Source organism: Tauraco erythrolophus, chromosome 4 (assembly GCF_009769465.1).
Source record: "Tauraco erythrolophus isolate bTauEry1 chromosome 4, bTauEry1.pri, whole genome shotgun sequence".
Classification (NCBI taxonomy): domain Eukaryota; kingdom Metazoa; phylum Chordata; class Aves; order Musophagiformes; family Musophagidae; genus Tauraco; species Tauraco erythrolophus.
This window is the reverse complement of record NC_141468.1, coordinates 69,653,631-69,673,832: the sequence shown is the minus strand read 5'-3', so window position 1 is coordinate 69,673,832 and position 20,202 is coordinate 69,653,631. Positions and strand designations below refer to the sequence as shown.

The 20,202-nt window shown below is 44.7% G+C and overlaps 1 protein-coding gene across 3 annotated transcripts in view; it reads right to left on the bottom strand.

Moving 5' to 3' along the window:
• Window positions 1–15,274, bottom strand: part of DENND5B (DENN domain containing 5B) — a 115,453-nt gene extending 100,179 nt beyond the window's left edge. For all 3 annotated transcript variants that reach the window (XM_086610407.1, XM_086610408.1, XM_086610409.1), the window contains exon 1: window positions 15,163–15,274. In XM_086610407.1, the coding sequence (XP_086466533.1) occupies window positions 15,163–15,274 (112 nt within the window). The remainder of the gene's footprint in view (window positions 1–15,162) is intronic.
• Between the last annotated feature and the right edge of the window lie 4,928 nt (window positions 15,275–20,202).

Genomic DNA, 20,202 nt, shown 5'->3' with positions numbered 1-20,202 from the left:
ACTTCATAGGAAAGGGTGAGGGATTTTAAATCCCTTTCCCTTCCATCCCCACAAAAATAATGACGAGGGGAGAGTCTGCGTTGACCCTTCACTTACGAGTCCTGCCAAATCCTGCCGTTAGGGCTGCCCATTTGGGCCAGGCTGCCCGAAGAAGGATGGATTGGAGTTTGAGGCGCTTATGCAGTGCTGTGCAATGGCTTTGAAGTCAGCATGCTATGTCAGTCAAACTACCCGCACAGTCAAGAGCGAATATCCCAAGCAGGAAAGAAAAGCCCTTCTGCTAGCTGAATAATTAGGTCTGATGTGCTTTGTAGTTTCTCAGCCCTCCCTTCCCAGCTCTGCCGAAGCACCGCACAGGCACGGAGACGGAGAAAGCTCTTCACAGGTAGCTGCAGGGAAGAGAATATAATGTTTTTTTCTCCTGTGTCAGCTGAACCCAGGCAGCAGAAAGAGAAATGGCAAGAGATTGGAGCTGGTATCAAAGAGCTGCTGCCTTCAGTCAAGGGAGGAAACAACAGAGAAGCCTGCTGAGGAGGTGATGGATGGGGCGACGGTGTGGAAAGGATCGAAACGCCTTTTCCCCCACTATGGGTACTTGGTGCATCCTGACACACAAAAGGAAACACCCATCACTGGTACTGTCAGCAGACACCTCCCAGCAAGGAATACTTTTGTCAAAGAGAAAACCTCTCTCAATAACAGTAGGTCCACTTTACGAACAATCCAACCACTTTCATCTCGCATTTTTAAAAACAAGATAGAACAAAAAAGTCAATGTCCTCAGAGCAACAGATTGGTTGGATTCTTCACACTCTCATAGAAATTGCCTTCCATCCACATTTACCGGTTTTCTTCGGCATAAAACAATCTCTCAAGGACATGGCAACGACAACGCTGAAATTCAAAGCGTTGAGATCAAACACATGAAGCTGACGCTCATTACGGCTAAATTATGTCACCTATCTGAAAGGCTCAAGCTTATTATTTAAGACAATACAATAGTCATTAATCACAGCCATTGTGCATTGCTCAAAAGGCATCTAGAAAGCTAAAGAATACAACAGAGATTTATTATACTCCAGTGCCAGATTTAATTACATGGTTTTCTCCTCGGTATCTCGCCCCTTGCAGTTCACCACCTGTTTGCACCAGAGGACCTGAAATAAAGACGTGCCGGCCCTTTAGGCTAGGCATGCAAGAGAGCTTGCTATGACTGCTGTAGCAGAAGATCAGTGGGCAAAGAGAACAGACCATTTCGGGGGCAGCTGGCAGTCAGATCACTTGTGTAGAGCTATTGTTTTTCTTCGGAAGTTTTAAGCTTCCAGGTCTTATTCATATATATTTACGAGCAGAAAAATTACACCGTTGAGCCCGTGCACATGGAGAAACAACTCTGTCTTCTTCCTAAAGCTGCAGCGCAAAGATTCATGCCCTCACCAACACAACAATGTATTTAAGCAGTATGTCTGTCTGCTGGCAGCCTTCTGAGTTTGCATTTTCTTCTATAAATATTTAACGTCGAAGAACTGTTCATGTTACCCACTTTGCCCGAAGTGTTTTGACAGCCATGCTCACCACATGACAATGATGCTCTATTTAACACTGCAGCTGCAGACAGGAGGATTTGGTTTCAGTTTTACACAATTTTGTGAAACCAATGACCTCCCGCAAAATAAACCGGATAATACATTTTTAAGGAGCAGAATTTAAATGCATTAGCAAGACAATTATCAGTAAGCCACTGCAAGAAAGGAAAACAGAAATTTTACTCCTGAATGCAAGAGTTGGCTTAAATTTTACTGCAATCCCCTTTTTATTAAACATATTCACCAAGTGAAAATAAATGACAATCAACCCTTCAGAAGCTAAGTAGCCTCCTGAAACAGTTGCTCTTAAGGCTAGAATAATTTCCAAGCTTTCTGGACCACAAATTATTGACAGCCCTCGGAGACCCCTACACATTTTTACCAACCAGTTAATTGAATCCGCTCAAAAGAAGAAAATGGTTCAGCAGACCACTTGGCTAGCCCCAAGGGAGGTTTGGCCCCAACCTCTACCTAACCTACTAAGAGTTAGCATAGTCTAGCAGCCATTAACCAAAAGCCAGTGTTTCACATCTGAAGATCACAACATTTTTCAGGCAGAGAAAGTTCAGGGAAACAAAAAGACTTAAATAACCCAGCCGGTCAAACCACACAAAACAGCTCTGCTGCTCTTAGTGATGTGGAGAGGCATTTTAAAATGCTCACTTTAACATGGAATCACTGAAGGACTGCTTGGAAAAAATACGTAGAGGTAACAGAAGAGAGAGAAACTGAGTCAGCAATGTTTATCTTCTCTGATTCCATCCCCCCTCCAGCCCCAGAGTGTAGTCTCGGTTACCCAGGGGCTCATTAATGCACTCATCTATTACAAGCTTGCTGGATGCATAGAGCGATGACACTTTGGTATCAGCAGATTAATCAAGCGTGGATTGCCAACCTCCCACTGTGCTGCAACGCAATGCCATCTCTTTCTAGGCCGTTTCAGTGGACAGATTCAGCTGAATGTTGCCATTTACTTCCAAGGCAACTCATAAATGCAGAGTGATTAGCCATCCCTTGCCATGCCTTTTACTGGAGTTACTCAAAATTTAATGCACTTAATACAGTTTTATGGCTCCTTATGCGTAATTAGCACTTTAATACATCAGAATACAGTTCTTGGTTCTCAACAGTATTACCAGAAAGGTCAAGAATGGCTTTTTAAAACAATAAAGCATGAGGATGAGCTGGTTTGTTTTTAAACATGGGAAGAGGGAAGATTAACAAGGAACAAGAAAGTAAAGAACCTCCTTCCTCAGCACATTCTGCTGCTGTATCTCCCATTCAGTGCATTGTGGAAGAAAAAAAAAGTACTTTTCCATAGGCACATTTCTTGGATGCAATAGCACCAACACAGCCAAGCTCCTATACCATTTCATTGAGCTTGAGGAAGGACTCGGACTCAGCAACTAACCATCCTTGCATTGCTAGTTATTGCCAAATGTAGCTTTGCTTCCACCTCCTGTTATCGCATTGTAGGAGCCGTAGCAGAATTGCTGCCCTAACAAATCCTCTTCATTTGAGACCGAGAAGGAAACACCAAGACAGATGGCATTAACACAGCTGTATGGTTTCACAGGTCTGGGTGAAAGGCACTATGAGCAATGAGATGGGATGCCTGGACACAAATCACAGTCCTCTCATCTCTACCTCCTTTTGCTCACACAAGCCTGCTAGCTCTGATCTTCCCTTCTTGCCCCTCGGTACCACGGGTTACCCTTCATTCCTTGATCCACCAGATGGGCAGGAGGCAACACACACTCTGCTCAGACCTCAGCTACGCAGCTGCCAATTAGCCTGCCAGGAGACCCATGTGGAGGGGCCTCCCTTGCTTTATAAAGTGCTGTTGCTTTCCCCGTAGCCTTTGTATTATTGGAAGGTTAATTAGGATCTCTGCTCTAGCTGCAGGGACTTCACAAAAAAAAAAAAAAAAATCCCATATCTTTTCAATTTCATCTCTGCCAAAATTAAATTGACCTATGGGCTCAGAAGTTGGTAGGTTGGGATATAGATTGGGGGGTGTGTGTGTGTGTTTTTTTGACTTTTTTTTTTTTTTTAAAGGAAACAAGTCTAGTGTGATAATGTTATCAATTACATAAGCTGAGTTTTGAGTGTGATAACACTACATTATTAACAACACAGATGGTCTCCCCCTTAGCATCAGCTTCCCTTTCGAGCTATGCAGTGTACCTCGAGCAATGCTGGGACGCAGTCAGAAGTCATTGCCACAAAGTGCTGACAAAATACTAACCAATAACTGAAACCCAAGACAGATTTTTGAATTGCAAGTAGTTTTCAGATCTTCACCACTATCAAATATGATATATCTTGGACACTCCACCGCGATATTTGCTCCAAGCAATTCATTCTCAGCTCTGGGACAGAACTAAATCTGTGCCTTTTCTCTCCAGCTCCTGGACAAATGCCTCTTCCAGCGCTAGCACAGACCTGCAGGCAAGGAGCATGAATACATCTAGGCCCCAAGACAAGATGTTTTCTCATTCCTATTCCCGCCAAAAGCACAAGAGCTGAACTAATCAGGGCCCCGAGCCCCTGGGTCAGAGCCAGGGCAGCCGCGCTGGGGACCTCAGCTCTTTCTTACCTGCTGACAGGGACAAAGCAGGGCTGAGGGGTCTGAGCTCATTAAGGCAGAGTTTTCAGGGAAAGTTCAGCCCATATTAAGCTAGAGGGTTTTTGTTGTTGTTGTTGTTTTTAACAGTGTGTTAGACTGAGTAATTTTTCAACAGGGCTCGTTCTTTCCCCTCCCAACTCACCACCCTGTGGGCTGCTCCAAGAAGAAAGAAAACAAAGACACTGGCATAGAAACAACAGTAAGTTATTAACCAGAACCACTATTGTGAAAGTTAACATCTCCCACCACTGTTTCCCTTTTGCCAAGTACGACAGCAGACCACGGCTACAGCTGCCTCACCCTATGCAGATGTTCATATTTATACAGGAGAAAAAAAAAAAAGAAATATTACTTAATAGCATTCCTTACACCAAGATTCTTCAGCTCTTAGTCATTTCTTGATTTGAGATAGAAACACTAGACTACACATCCCTGCTTGAATTAAGAGCGTCAAACAACATCTGCTAAAGCCAGAAAGAGCCAACATATTTGCAAATGCTAGTAAGACAATCCTATCTTGAATAGCCTCATCTTGGGAAAAGGCTAAACACCTAATTCCTCTATGCTGAATAGCTGCTATCCTGATTTCCGGAGATAAACATTCTCCCTTAACAGATTCATAACAACAGTCGTTAGAGACAAAGGTTGACAACTCTGAAAAGGGGTGCATTTGAGACACCTTAGCACCATTCTTCCTGGCCTTGACATTCTTGAAGTGTTTACAAGGCAAAACCTACAGCAGAATACACCCTGCAAAGCTCTCTGAACAGGGCATACATCCACCATCAGTAATTTTACAAAGCACCTGGCAGTTTCAAGTATTGTGAGTCATGATCAGCTATTCCATCTTCATATAATTACATAAAATTTCAGGGGTTTGGGTGGTTTGTTGGGTTTGTTTGGATTTTTTTTTTTTTTTTCTAATAAAACGTGAGAATTCTGCCCCAAATACTTGGTGCTGTGTATTTTCAAATTGTTATACTGGAAGAATAAACAAAGTGAGAAAGCATAACGTCTACATTACAAAAAGTCCCATTCTAGAAAGTGTGCAACAGCCCTTCATGTCTCCCACACCAGCCAGCACCACAGCCAGGAAAGAGTCTATGTTAACAGAGCTGTTGTGTTTTTAAGCATAAAATTGTTCTTAACTTTAAATTCATGTCAGAGTATTGCACAGCACAAAACAAACAAGAATACCAAGTGGGAATACTGATGGAAAAATAGTATTGTGTGAATAACTAACCAATCAGTGAATCCTCCCGTCCCTAACAATGAAAAGCCAAATATTTACTCGATTGCATATTGCATTCTTTGCTTAAATATCTCATAGTTTGAATTAAAAAAAAAAAAAAAAAAAAAAAAAAAAAAGAATCTTGATTCTTTTTCCTGAGCATCTCACGGGAGACCAGAGGGCCCAGCAGAAAGTATTTACACCACCTGACTGGATTCATCTCAGCAGCAACCTGGAGAAAAAGCAGGAGAGGTGGGCTCCTAAATCAGGGATTTGGATACTCCAGACAGTCTCCTAGCCAGTGACAACCTGGGGTCAAGAACCCATCAGATATTTAAAGTCAGTGCAAGCAATACCTATTTGGACTGTGGCAGCAGCATCCCCAATGTCAGTCAGTCCAAAGCAGACTGCTTGGCCCGTTTGATCAATATTTCATTGAGGAATTACCAGCTAAGTGAGCGCTCGGTTTCATAGTTTCCTCACAAAGAGCTCAGCCCTCTTGTCTTTCAGTCACAAGAGACTCGAAGCACTCCTTACACCTGGGCAGCCTCACGGAAGGAGCATCCGCGATGACACTTGCTTCTTCCTCGTCACTATAGCTACTGCTAACACGGGTAACATGGCGTTACATCGCGTGCCACCGCATGCCAATCAGTTTGTACGTGAAAATAGCTATGCATGGAAATGAGCATAGGTTTGTATGGATGCTAACAGGAAAATGCAAATTTATACAACTAATTTCAGCCATCCATGAAAAGCAGCAGCCACTACACACCCATGACAGTTGAGCTTTGCTTTTTTTTTTTTTAATCCTGTCATTGTTTACACAGAGTGGTGTTTCAGATTAAGCCCCCTTACCCTTCCACATGTTAGTCTTTAACATGACAAGGGAATATCAAGAAGGGGGTGGACAGAGGATTCTTCTAGCTTCTATGCTGTGCAACCTACCACTCACACAGCCTCAAAGCATGATTTGACTCCATATGATAGAAAGCTTGTTTTTTTAAAAAAAATGCTACTAGATCCCAGAATTATTACTGCAATTTGATGAACAATATGACTGTAAAGCAAATCCAAGTTCATGCTCCAAGGGAGCTGGGGGTCTCACTCTCCAAGACTAACATATTTAAATGTTGCCTCTGAACACAAACCGAGAGCTGACATTTTTGTATGAAATTGTGAAGGTTGTTCTCCAACGAGAGTACAAGTTTCCTTTGCAGATCCACCAAAACCAGACACTCCCACCCACAATATTATATGCTACTAAGAGTTAATTTTTGTACTATCACTCAAAGCAGGTCACTGAGATCTAGCGAAGTCCTTCAAGCCAACTCCACACAGAACATACTAGAAAGGGACTACTCTTTCCATTTCATCCTTTAAACATCTGTTTGGATGTTTTAATGTTACTTTTCATGCATCGAGTTGGTAGGTGGAGGAAGGAGGAAGAAGCAAAGCCCCACAACTTGAAGGAGCATGGCTTCATGTTTCCAGCCAGGCACCTTCATCAAACGTAGGACACCCTAATGAGAAAGCTCTCAGCTAAGATATAATGACCAGATAGCTGAGAAAACTATCTCAGACTCCAAGCAAGGAGAAAATTGAGTTGTTTATATTTTCATGCTGGTAATATAACAGAAGCTTCTTCCAGCCATGCCAGTATCCGATACCTCAGCAGTCTATCACACATTAGTCATCTCCCCAGCATGTGTCCTTTATTGTGATGACTCATCACCATTTTTTCCCTAATTACTATTGAGATTATCAATATAGCTAACATGACCAAAATACCACAGTGAAGGCTACTGTTTCCTGACCAAATTTGGTCTTCTTCAGTGTAACTTTTCCTATCATACATATTTTTTGCTTTTTCCTGGTCAAGAGCTAGATAATGAAAAAAAAAATAGTAGGTTATTTACACTCAAACTTTATGGAGCTTCATATATTTTTGACTGCTACAGTTCCTCTCCATACACACAAGAGATGGCTGAACAAGGTACTTGCAATCTCCTTCCCATGTAAGTGGTCCTACATGATCTCAAATGGCACCAGCCGAACATCACAGCATTAACTGGATCAAAGTGCACTCGCTGGGTTTTTTCGTTTGTTTGGTTGATTTTTTCCTTCATTCACATTTCTCGTTGACTCCAGCTCTCATTGCAGCAGACTAGCAACTGCAGCAGGGAGCAGCGTGCCAGCCGCGTATCCAGCGTCAGCCCACGCAGAGGCTTTGCGGGCTGTACATTTGCCAGCATGTTTCAGGGACGAGCTGGCATTAAGGACAGCCTGATTAGTCCATGACAAGCAGGTGAAAGAAGGCAGGCAAGAGGGCTCTGACACCCTTGTCCTGCTGGCTTCCGTGCATCTCAGCCTCTCCTGAAGCAGCCCGTTTTGGAGGTATTCCCACGGCAAGCTCCGCGCTGGCATGGGAGAGCTGCAGGCACAGCATCGCGGCGCTGGCACAGCTCCTGTAGTGCTGGGAAATTGCTCTGGCCAGGACAGAAAGGCTTCACAGGCAAACAGCTGAGCAAAGGAATCTACAGTCATGAACCGCCCTGAGCAATTCTGACATGTTAACAGTTTCTGCTCTCTTGCTTTCACAGAAGGGTGAATGTCACTTTCCCCCAGATGCCAACATCCTCCGGCACCATCCACCATCATGGAGGTGGATGCCAACACAGGAGCTGGCAACAGGGACCTTCACCTTCAACCTAAGCTCAAAAACACCATCTCTCCTCACACTCCCTACCAACACCCAGCCACGATGAGGCCCGATCCGGCACCGCCACACTCCGCAGGACGTTCCCACGTCAGCCTTTCAGTGCTCTTAGCCCCAGGCAGGTCCTGGGCTCGGCCAGCCCCCGAGGCAGGTGGCCGTGGTCCTGCGGACCCCAGCTCTCCCCCAGCCACCGCACCACTAAGCCATCAGGATGAGGCCAGCAGTGACTTCAAGCCTGACGCGCAGGAACAAGATTAGGGTTGGATTTAGGTCGTTCTTATAAAGGACAGCAGCACAGCCACTCTGCCTGCCAGCGCTTTGATTACTACCGCGGTTTATGCTATGTGAAGGAAAAAGGCTACGTACAGCAATATTTACAGACCGGTTACCAGGATTTTTTCACTGAAAAAAGCCCTCACCTACACAGTCACACCTTCTTCTTCTGCGCTACTGCAACAGTCACCAGCAGCGAAGCAGCCTCTGAGAGTGCAAGAGGGTTTAGTCTAAGTGGAAATCAAACCAGCAGCTTATCTGGCAAAAAAAGTACAAGAAATTCTCTTTGGTTTAGCATTAGTGAGTCAGTGCTATTGATAAGAATAATGATGTTTTTCCAACTCAATCAATACCTTATTTTCAAAGAAATGCAGTATAAAAAAAAACTTAGATGAAGGCAAGTGTGTAACAGAATAGTCGCACCAGAGTTGGGGAGGCATTTAAATTCAGTGCCTTTCTGGCATATATAACGATGAGATAATGAAAGCGCTATTCACAGCCATTAGCAATTCCACAAATGGTCTGTTATCCAAGTAAGCAAGAGAGTTACTCATTATTAAAGGTTATTGTAACTGGAGATGATAGTTGTCAATAATATTGACAATTGTTTATAAAAAGCACTGTTTCCTTTGGCTGCAGAAAGCCTCCTACAGGAGCTAAGTCTTTAATGTATAATTCAGAAATATATTTTAAAAAAATCTAGGTGGTGTTACAATGGAGTTCTGTTTTTCCCCAGTGTTTTACGAATAAACCATTACAGCAACTACCCATGCCACCACCTTTAAAGCTGTAGAAGAGAGCAGAAACATTGTTTCTATTTCAGCATCAAGTTGAGGTTGCACAGAAGCAGGGATTATCTCCGTACTCCCTTTAACTAGAAATGCAACACTTTACTTAACACAGACTAAAATGAAAATATTTGTTTTCATATGAACAAAATATTAATCTAGCTTAGATGTTTATCAAACAGGTTTTCTAAATGTATAACCAGTGTTTCTTCGTTTATTAGGACAAGTTACAAAAAACAACAGCTACTTTAATAAGCCAGCTACTCCATCCAATCCTTCATCCATGAGACTTGCTTATTCCAGGTATAAAGTCAGACGATTTAGGACTACATTTGAGCATCGCTTCTTAAGGGGGGGCAGGAGAAATGCTCGAGTCCCATCCTTCCCGCAGGCCCTGTAACGATCAGAAATCCTAAGCAATCTACTCCAACTGCTTCTGAGGAGCCAGTTAAGATTTGTTAAGTTGTACAGCATAAGCCATCTTCTCCTCTGCCCATACCACTCTTGTCCACATCCAGTTTTCTTAACCTGGACATCCATTCAAAATGCTTTGTGCAACTCTGAACTGTACTCAAAAAAAAAAAAAAAAAGGCAAAAAAGCAAAGCAAAGCTCCCGTAGCCCACTTTTCATTTGTGGCAACTGACTAAGTCAGGAACAGGAACCGCAACTGTTTAGATATTCCTTGGTAGAGGGAAATTTCTCAGTCTATTTCCAGTAAACTAGGAAAAAACCCAATTACTTATTTCAGAAAAGCCGTGTACAGGAGAAGTCGTATCGCTGACATAACGCCACCAAGTTTTCTGGCACTGCAGGGTGACTTGGCACGAAGGAAGCGCGACGCGGGCTGCGGGGAGACGCTGCCAGGCATGAGTGCGCAGGTGCCAAGCGCACGCAAGGACGAAAAAGTCTTTTAGCTTTCTGAAAATAAGAGCCTACTAGGTAAGAAGCACAGTTAGCCAGACTGCAATACTGCACTGTTTGGTTTTCGACATTACGAGCTGAGGTAATGTTTTATCGGGAGGAAATTAATTACCAATATCCGGACATTTACAGGGAAACGGCGTGAGGCAGAAGTAGCGTTTATTCTCCCCAAGACAACCAACATTTCCAATGAGCATGATCAGTAAGCAGCCTCAGCTTTGCTGGTCATAAAGAAAAATAAAAATTAAAAATTTTGATACTAAAAGTAGAGTAGTGAAGCTCTCCACAGCTTTAAAGTATATGTTGAACCAGGGCAATAAGACAGCGAATCTTTATGCAATGGCCAAAACTAAACAGTGCAAAATAGGTTGCTAGACAAGATACAATAACAAGAACTTCTCTTCTCTATAAGCATAGTCTTAAGGTAGTATCTTACAGTTTATGCATGGAAAAAGCTATACAAAATTTAATTTTACACAGCGAGAAGGCTACCGCAACTCCACCAACATTCACATTCTGAAATGCAGAAGGCATCATCCAACCTGGTCCTTCAGGCCCCAGTTCCTGGGTTGGTTTACCGAGTCCTCACCTTTAATAGCACCCTTTCTCTCTCTCTCTCTCCAAATCGCTCCAGCAACAGCATCCCCTATGGAGCTCAGACCAGTTCTTCCACTTGGGAGCAAAATGATCATCCCTAATTCTCTCTCAACTTTCCTTCAGAGCACAAAATTACTTCCCTAATAAAAGATATTTCATCTTCTTTTTAATTGACTCATAGGTATTTTTGTTTTTTCTCAATTGCAGTTTGCAACACTTTGTAACAAGATACTACAAAATTTAGTACGCTCTCAAAGCAAAACATAAAAGCTACTAGAGCCAGAAAAATCTTGTGCCTTGCACACACACACTTACAAAGTTCATATAGTATGAAAAATATGCAATAGAAACAATTTAATGAATGATTAGGCCTTGTTGTTTAAGGCAACGTTAAATATTTAGTATAACGAGTTCATTTAAGCATATGCAATTCCAGGGATGATAGCCTCAAAACGGCTTTACATGAAAGAAGTAGGCATGAAGATGAAAGTGAAATGAAATGTACTTTCCATCAGCCCTGAACATGAGAGAAAAGCTCCCTTCATCCTACTTTAGTGGAGTTCAACAGGGCACAGAAACCAATACTGAAATTTTCATGCTTTTCAAAATATTTCACATCACATACCCTGCTTTTCTTCTCCGTCCTCTCCAACTAGTAAGTGTCAAAAAACCCTTAGATACTTTCCTTTCCTCCCCTCAAGTCCCTAGACAGATTTTTTTCCTTCCATCCTTGACTGAGAGCTTAGTGATAGTGCCACCAGTGTTTTGACTGCATTAGAATCCATATGATACTTTGCTGTGTGCCTGAATACGGTACCTAGTTGAGCAATAAGTAAACGGCTTTTTACTTTTAAAAATGAACTCACTTAAAACCCCAAAATGAATAAATGAACCCTCTTGAGAAGCCAGCCATGAAGCAGTTTCTGATTTTCACCAAAAAAATGGGAAAATCTGTACCAGCATTTAGCATAAAATAGCTTATGTGCAAAATGAAAAAAAAAAAAATTAAAAAAATGAAAATGAAACATTTGCATAGTGGAAAATTCTCATTTACCAAATTTATTTCAAGCATTGAGCATCCACCATAACAAGAACTATAAAGCAAGTCACTCTTCCCTAAAAGCATGTCAAGACTTTATACAAACTTTGAAATCTTGATTTTATTTCATTTTGGAAACAGACCTACCAACCCTAGAATAAGAATTAAAAAGGTAGTTCTTCACCCTGCCTCTGAGAGCATCATCAAAACATTTCCTTTCATGCCTGACGTAATAAGTGAGGAGTTTTTGGTGTGGGGTTTTATTGTTTGGTCAGTTTTGGGTTTTTTACTGCAGAGAGTTTACGTGGAAAGATATTTTGGGCTGAAGCCAGCAGGCAAGGAAAGCCTTAATGCTGGGGTGGGTCTCAGGCTGTCCCCAGTGAAGGAAGAGTACAGGTCGGGGAGCTCCAGATGACGCCAGAGCTGACTCACCGGCAGCTCCTTAGCATGCCACGTGCCCCCACGAGGTGTCCAGGCCTCAGCTGATCACCAGCGAGTCCATCTGGAAGCTGAAAATGCCTTGAGGATTTTCTAACTTCTGCTTCTCCATTCCCAGGAGAGGCCCCGGGGCTGCAGAAGAACGCTGCTCGCCTCCTCTGGCGCTCCTCCGCTCAGCCCTAGTGCAGCTCCGCTCAGCCAGACCTGGCTTGAGCAAGGTGCTTTGTGTACGCCAGCTGCTAAGGGACTCGCAGGTTTGGAGATAAGCAGGTTCTTAATTACTTTTTCGCTAAATTGGGGATGATCTGCATGGCAGCTTAAATCACAGTGACTTTTCACTGACGCCGTGACTTACCTCAACAAGCTCTTTAAGCACAAGGCTAGCAAGATGGAAAGCTTCCACAGCTATGTAATTCAATTCTGAAAGAACATGATTTTTTTCTTCCTACAAAATGTTTTAAGAACAGATTTAGAAATAAATAGCCTTCATTTGTGGGTTTCCTGTGATAATATAGACTTTCTGTTCCCTCGAGCATCTTTCTCCCCACCTATTCCGGTTACAAATTCGATCCTGGTAGCTCGGTTTTTGAAACCTGTAACACAGATTTCTAGATGAGCTCTCACTAGTGCCTGCCTACAGCGGCATTAATACCCCCCAAGCTTTAATAGAAATGTTTTCTCAGCTACAAGTAAAAGCAGAGTTAATTTTTCCACATCTGCATAGTATTTGTGGCTCACAGCGCTCCCTGTTCTTCTCTAACATTTCCAACTGCTGAGCTCCCAGCTGATAGCAGAAAGCTCTTGTCACGAGTCCCTAAAAATATAACATTGCTCAATGGCAATATTAAGTCCCATCATATCTCTGTTACTCCACTTCTTCCTCTATCATATCCCAATCATCCTAGGTATTAAGAATGCCTCCCAAAGCGGTATTACCAAGATTTTTGGTGTGCTCAAACCATACTGCTGTACTTCATCTAGTTTAAACCAGTTACAAAGACATTTCAACTTCTTTCCTATTGCAGGGGGAGGGAGAAAATAAAAAAAGCCCCACTTGCTTTATAAACAACTAGTTGTGATTTCTCTGTCAAATTACTCACAGCCGCATTATCTTTTATAACTGGGCATATCCTAGATGTGTCAAAATGTCTTTGTCTTACTGAAAAGTGTTTCATAATGAAAAGAGAGTTGATTTAGATTTGAAATCTGACTCGTGTTGCTGGAACAGTTAGGCTAAACCTACTGAATGACCACAAGAGATGAGCCCTGCAGCCAAGCCACGACACTGCCTGAATCCACCATGATCAGCCTGTCCTTGAGCAGCGCTCCCCGAGAACATGCCTGCGCATCTCCCTGTGAAATGCAGCACAAATCAGCAAAAGACAAGTTTGAAAGTCTGAGTACTCATCGGGGGAGGCACAGCCTGCCAGTCGACACTGCTTTAAAAATAGTTTCTTTTCAGATAGAAGAGTTAGAGATGACTCAAAGTTAAGTAGCTGAAACCTCAATAGGTCATATTATGCAAATCAAAGCCTGTATACCATCAGCTGGGAGGTGGCTCACAAGCCAGGATCTTTCTACTAAATGCAGCAAAACTGAAAACAGAGTTGTGGTCACTAGTACATGTGAAAAAACAAACTGAGATTAAAGCATGTTTGGCTAATGCTTCAACTTAGAGATCCTCGCTACCTCCAGTGCATACTCATTGAGAAGAGAAGACTTGGGTACCCCACGTTAAGATAAAGCCCCTTGGAACATCAGCTATGTGTATCCACCCCCTTTACAGGTGACAAAAATAGGAACTTCAACCAGGGTACGTTGATCAGTGACAAACATCATCAAGTCTTTCACTTACACAACCAGAAGGTGCCGTACTTCCTGATGCAATGGCAGCAGACACCTCTCCAGGATCCCACCACCAGGCAGAGGTGCCCACCGTGACAGCTACAGCTGCCTTGAGCTTCAGGCACACACAGCTCATTCGCCTGCAGTGCCAACGCACAGGAACGGTCAAGCGTATGCGCTTAAGGGCTTTCCAACCCTTAACTCAGTAAGGAAATGTTTAGCTTCTACTAGAGCAATTAAGCCCCATTATTAAGCTTACAGTCGATCTAATTTTATGTGTAAAAACGGGCTTAAACAGTTCCTTTCATTTAAACGTAAGTAACATTTAGGAAGGAATACTGCCTTTTCCCAAAATACTCAGCTCAAATCCAGTCATGAACCCCTTCAAAAATAAATACATTAGAAAACGAGTTCAATCTCGTCATAATAATTTTGTTCTTTGATTCTGTAACGGTTTTGGGGGTGGAGGGAGAAGAAGGATGCAAGGAGGCTATTTCTGGATAGACATAAGATGTGAATAAAGCAGCATAATTAAAGATGCGATCCCATTAATTTATTCAGTTCTTCCCACATGCCTCCCCTCCTCCTTTTCCAGTGCAAATAGGGAAGACAACGCATCTGCCCCGACAGAAAGCTCGGTCATTCGGCTCCCCGCAATCCCGTAACCCTCCGTACCCTTCTCCTGACAGTCGCACCCCGCTGCCCGACGCACCCACCCGCCGAGGGCAGGCGAGGGCTGCCTTTCCCTTTCCACCATTAGGGACCAGGGCGAACAGCGGAGCCCGGCCTGCGGCGGAGGGCGCATCCCGGCGGCCGGCAGACAAACGCCCCCCGGCGCCGGGCGGGAGCTGCCCTTCGGGGGATGGATGCTCCGCCAGCTCTCCAGCGGATGCTTTATCCTTTAAAGTTGCTCCCTCCCTGCGGTTTCTACCGGCTCGGCGACCCCCCCCACCTCCGCCCCCCTCCCCAGTGCGGGGGGGGAGCAGACATTTTGAAGCCGCGGATCCCGAAAGCCCGCCGGGCTGCAGCGAGCCGCAGCGGTGCGGGAGCGGGCGAGGCCTCCGCGCCGCGCCCGGCCCCGGCGTGGCCGCTCACCTGCCAGCTCGTCGGGCTCCAGCCCGCTCTCCGCGTCGATGCCGCACAGCACGAAGTAGTGGGCGAAGCGGCAGGGCGCCGCGCCGGGCCCGGGGGCGCCGCTCCCGCTCATCCCGCCAGCGGCGGCGGCTCCCTGCGGCAGCGCGGCTCTGCGCGGCGGCGGGGACGCGCCAGCGGCCGGTCACGGCGCGCCGCCCCCCATCCCCGGCGGCAGCGGCGGCGGCGCGCAGGCCGCGGCGGGCGGGCGGCGGGCACCGAGCGGCAGCGGCGGCTCCGGCGGGCGGGCACCGAGCGGCCCCGCTGTCAGCTGAGCGGGGCGGCGGAGAGGAGAGGAGCGGGCGGCGCCGCGCTGCCGGCCCGCCCCCGCGGGGCATTTAAACCCTGGGCGGGCGCGGCGGCGCCTCCCACCCACCCCGCTCCCGTTCGGGGCTTTAGCGGGACGTTTCCGGCCCTTATCGGCGGGAGGGATGCGGGAGAACCCCGGGCGGCCTCGCCACGCGTTTTTTTCCCCCAGTCCTCGGGCTATGTGATTAAAGCCGCCCCCCAAGGTGTGAGTAGGGGAGGCTGGCTTTTATTTAAAGAAAATAGAAAGAAAAAACAAAAAAGGGGATGGTGCCGTTTCCTAGCGGGCACGTTGCTTCCCCCACCGGGAGGGAGCGCCCGAAGGGTCGCAGCCGGAACGGGCTGAGCAGCAGCCGGCGCCCGGGCTGCGCTGAGCGTTTTCTGCGGGAATCCTGCTTTTCCTGCGGGAAACGGCTTTTTCCTCTCCCGACCTGAACGTCGAAACAACAAAACCCACCTCAGTGAGGGTCTGCTGACAGGGGGAGGGGGGGAGCTGATGGATGGCTTTTGTGTGGTCTCCATCCCTGCGCCGTGATTGATCTTAACCGTAACTTCCAGGATGGAGAACTATTTCTTTGCTACTGTTTCAAAGCAAAATCTAAAACGTTTCTTCATTCTCATCTTATTTAAGACTTGATAAACGTTCTGCCGCGTCCAGGAGGAAATCAGCATTGTTTTATCCTCGTTTCTAAAACCCCTCCCATTATTACCCGATGCCAAAGTGCTGGCAGATCCGTTCGGGAGTGGCACCTACTTTTAAAGGAACAGAGATGATTCTTTTGAAGTCCTGAGATTTTCTTCTCCAAACCGATGAGATCCCTGCTTATGTCAGATAATTCTGCCATCTGTATATGTTAAGAAGGTTGTTTGCCGAATTCAACATGCACTTTCATCCTTCTGCGTTTATCTGTTTACTACTCTTGGCCTGTGCAGACTGCAATAATTACAGTCACATCCTTTGATTACTGTGGGCTCTTATGACCTCTTTCACTGATCCCTCAGCAGTGTGGGCCACATTTTTCCATGATTTACATTTGTCCTTATTCGACAAGCACCTTTGATAAGGAAATGCTTGCAAGGAATTTGATATTTCAACCAAGCTGGGTCATTTTACGGAGGTATGTGGAACAACTGTTCCTTCCTACCTGGAGGCAACCCAGATCAGCATCTCTCTCTTCTTCCCTTTGATTTAGCAAGTTTTATGCCCTTTTACTTCTCAACTTTCTGTAGTGCTCTACTGAAAGCAGGCAAGAGCTAAATCAATTTCCCCACTTCCCAATATATCTCCAACATCCAAGAAAAACAGTAAGTCCTCTATCACGATCACTCATTCTAGTGGTTGCAGCACCCAGTACAACAGGCTGAACTTTGCTAGATCCACGTAGGAGTTTGCCAGGAGACCAGTTATTTTCTCGACTTTGCACTGAGAGCTAGGTTATTTTATCTAGTTTGGTTTGTTTATTAACTTGAATGTATTTGCTTGTTCTGCTCTAGGTCACATGATAAGAGTTAAGTCAGTCTCTGACTCTCATTCAAAACGAATTGCTCTTACTGTGGAGAAGTACCATCTTGCTCTCTTATTGTAGACTTCTCTTTTGGAGGCCTGATTGCTTGGATATCTCCAGGCAATCCAAGAGAGAGGCTTCACCAGTCTCTCTAAAGGATGTATGAGTTAGGACTGCTTCTAAGATTAACCCCAAATTTAACACAAAGGTCCTGACCTTTTTCTCTTGGGCAGCAGGTGGTTCTAGACTGCTTTAGTTCAGTGGCCTTCTGACCAGGACAGTGTTTTTTGCTTGAATAAACTTCACTGCACAGATACGCCAGTATCAATGAAATCAGTAATAGTTATCAGTAGTACATACAGTGTTAAGCATGAAGCACATAACAGATGAGGTTACAGGTACAAAATCTAACAAAATCTCCTCTTCCTGGAGCTGCTGTGAGGTTGAGCTCCCACTCCTGTACATACAGCTCCCACAGACTTCTTGTAGGAGCTTCATGGGGGCAGAGATTTCTTCTAATAAGACAGATTGTCTGGGCAACGTCATCCTGACAAGGCCACCCAGCTCCTCTGCAGTGCCAGCAGACCTGGCTGTCCCAAGTGTGTCTGGGCTCTGGTAAGTCATGTTATGTCCCTGGACCTGGATTTTTCTCATCTAAACCCCTCCATCTAAGTCGTTCCAGTCTTTCCCTCCAAGCTGATCTAGATTTAGGCACTGCCTGCAGCCTTTGGGCAGCTCTTCTTCACTCTCATGGGTTTTTTTTTCTCCATCCTGGCTCTTTCATCCCAAGGAACCAGTAACTTTAGGAGATTTTAACAGTGAAAGTAGGCTTGAAAGTTAGCTCACTGGACAACAACATCAATTATAATAAAAAATGTCAGAGCTTAACTGTGGGATTATAGTTATTATAATTACATCAAGATCCTTTTCTTCCTGCCCAGTGGCAATACTTTCCTCCGTTCCAGGAGGTGAACTGGATACTGCTTTACAGGTAATTTTTCATTTGCCTTCTTTCACTGTTCAGCTACATTTATGTCAGTACAAAATGGGTAAGAACACAGCCAAGTCCAACATAAGCCACTTCTTTCTTCTATCAGGTATAAACAACTGCTCCCAGGAAAAGGCAGCCGGAGCCTCACCTTTGGCTGGATCAAGCCTGCACAGCAGAACAGAGTCAGCTGAGTTGCGTTGGTCTGCTGCACCCAGCTGTGCTTTGTGTCCACCCCATGCTCTGTTTTGCCACGGAGTCTTCCCACATCAGGTGTGTGAGCAATGTGCAACAACACCTCTTTGTATCATATGCCACCCTATCTTATGATGTACAGCATAGGAAAGCACCGAGGTGGTCCCTCAATGTCCATAATTGCCTTTTCTCCACACTGAGAATTTTTGCACTATTTTTTTCCGTAGTCTAAATGTTTTGATTGTCTTTTCACCATCCAAACCCACGCTGATACAGGTCACCAGTGCCTCTCTAGAGGGACTGCTGTGCTTTAGAGACAGACTACTTGCAACATCGATTGCTTAAATTTCACAGAGATCACAGGCAAGTGCACAAAGGAGCTGTGGATCTTCTTACAAGAGCAAGAGGATAACAAAGATGAGGCCCCAAAGCATCATCAACTGCTGCACATACTCACTAATCAGTCAAATGCCATGGAAAAACATTTGTACAGCCTGGAAAGAGGCAGTGACTGATAGGATTGTGCCAGGAGGCACATCTGGGATGATCAGAGGTAACTGGATAGGATTACGAGTATTTTTTCCTTTCAACAACAAAGGGCGTTGAAGTTCCACAAGGGGCATGGATGGGCTGGACATTCCCTATTCAAAGCATATTAACAATAATGCTGGAGAGATAAGGCTTGTCCTTGGCACAGCAGAGCACAAAGCAGTGTCAGAGCATTAGGAGCTTCTTACATGTTCCTCCAAGGAACAGGGATAAGGTAGGATTGAGAATTTCAGACTGGGATGAGAACAAAAAACTTACTGGCATAGACCGGATCTGCCTGGGACCTTTCACTTTGATCCGCTCTCCTGTGGCAGCAGCTTTGTCCTATCACCAGCAGGAATGCCGGTGGTGCAACACAGCAAGGGAAGGTTTTTGGCTTGGCAGGTTCATTTTTCTTCTTTAGGTACTTGTGTCTTCAGTTGCAGTGAATATTTCTCTCAATATCAAGCTGGTTCAGCTTTCTCTCTCCTTAACCTCTCAGCGAGTCTTTGTTCTCAGAACCCGTTAGTTTAAACTGGGTCAAATGCCAACAAACGTGTCAGCCCCCCTGCCCTTAAGATCTGCCATAGAAGATCAGACTACAGGCCTGTCAAGCTCTTTGTCCTACTTCTGCAAGGAGCCAATGCCCAATGCTTCAGAGAGGTGGAAAAAGCCTGCTGTTTAAAGGTTACATCTCTTCTCCTTGCTGTGACGCTGTTGCTTCACTTTTTATTTTCTTCAGCGTTCTTCAATGAATTGGAAATCATGCTGCTGGTGATGGATGGCTCAACTCCTCCTCACGGCTCTAGTTCCCTCTAGAAGATCTTTCGCCAGCTGCCAAGCCACATTGATTTTTCCATTGAAAGCCTTTCCTGTTTTGCTTTAATGTGTATGTGGTCATGAGATCCTGTAGGGTGGAAGAGAGGGAAAACAACTAAGATGCAATCTGAATGTTTGTGATGCTCAGAAGAACAGTTTTCTACTTATGGCTGACTTTCAGCTGAGCAGTTCACAGAGCTGTGAGCTGCTTCAGGATAAGCTAAGTGTGAATAGTCAGATGAAAGAAATGGGATAAGAATGGAATAAGGATAGACTGTAAGACTGAAATTGAAGCCATTCTGGCACAAAGTGGATAAGAGCGTATTGCAGCAGTGAGAAGAAAACAACAACAGCAGAAGATTTTATAGCCAGGTTCATAAAGAAAATGAATTTTATTCTCTAAGCTTATGCAAGAAGACTACTTAAAACGTTGGAAAGGTATTGGTTGCCTTAGGGTTTTAAACCAAATAAACGAGATCACTAGCCATAAGACATAAACCAAAGAACATTTCCTCCAGCACAATTCATCATTGCTTAGAAAGCAGAGACTGCAGGCACATATTCTAATATTAAATCAAATTATAATACCATTAAAGCAAGTAGCTCATCTTCTATACTGGCCTCATATCTGTAAAGATTAAGCTTGAATAAAAGCACATGGCT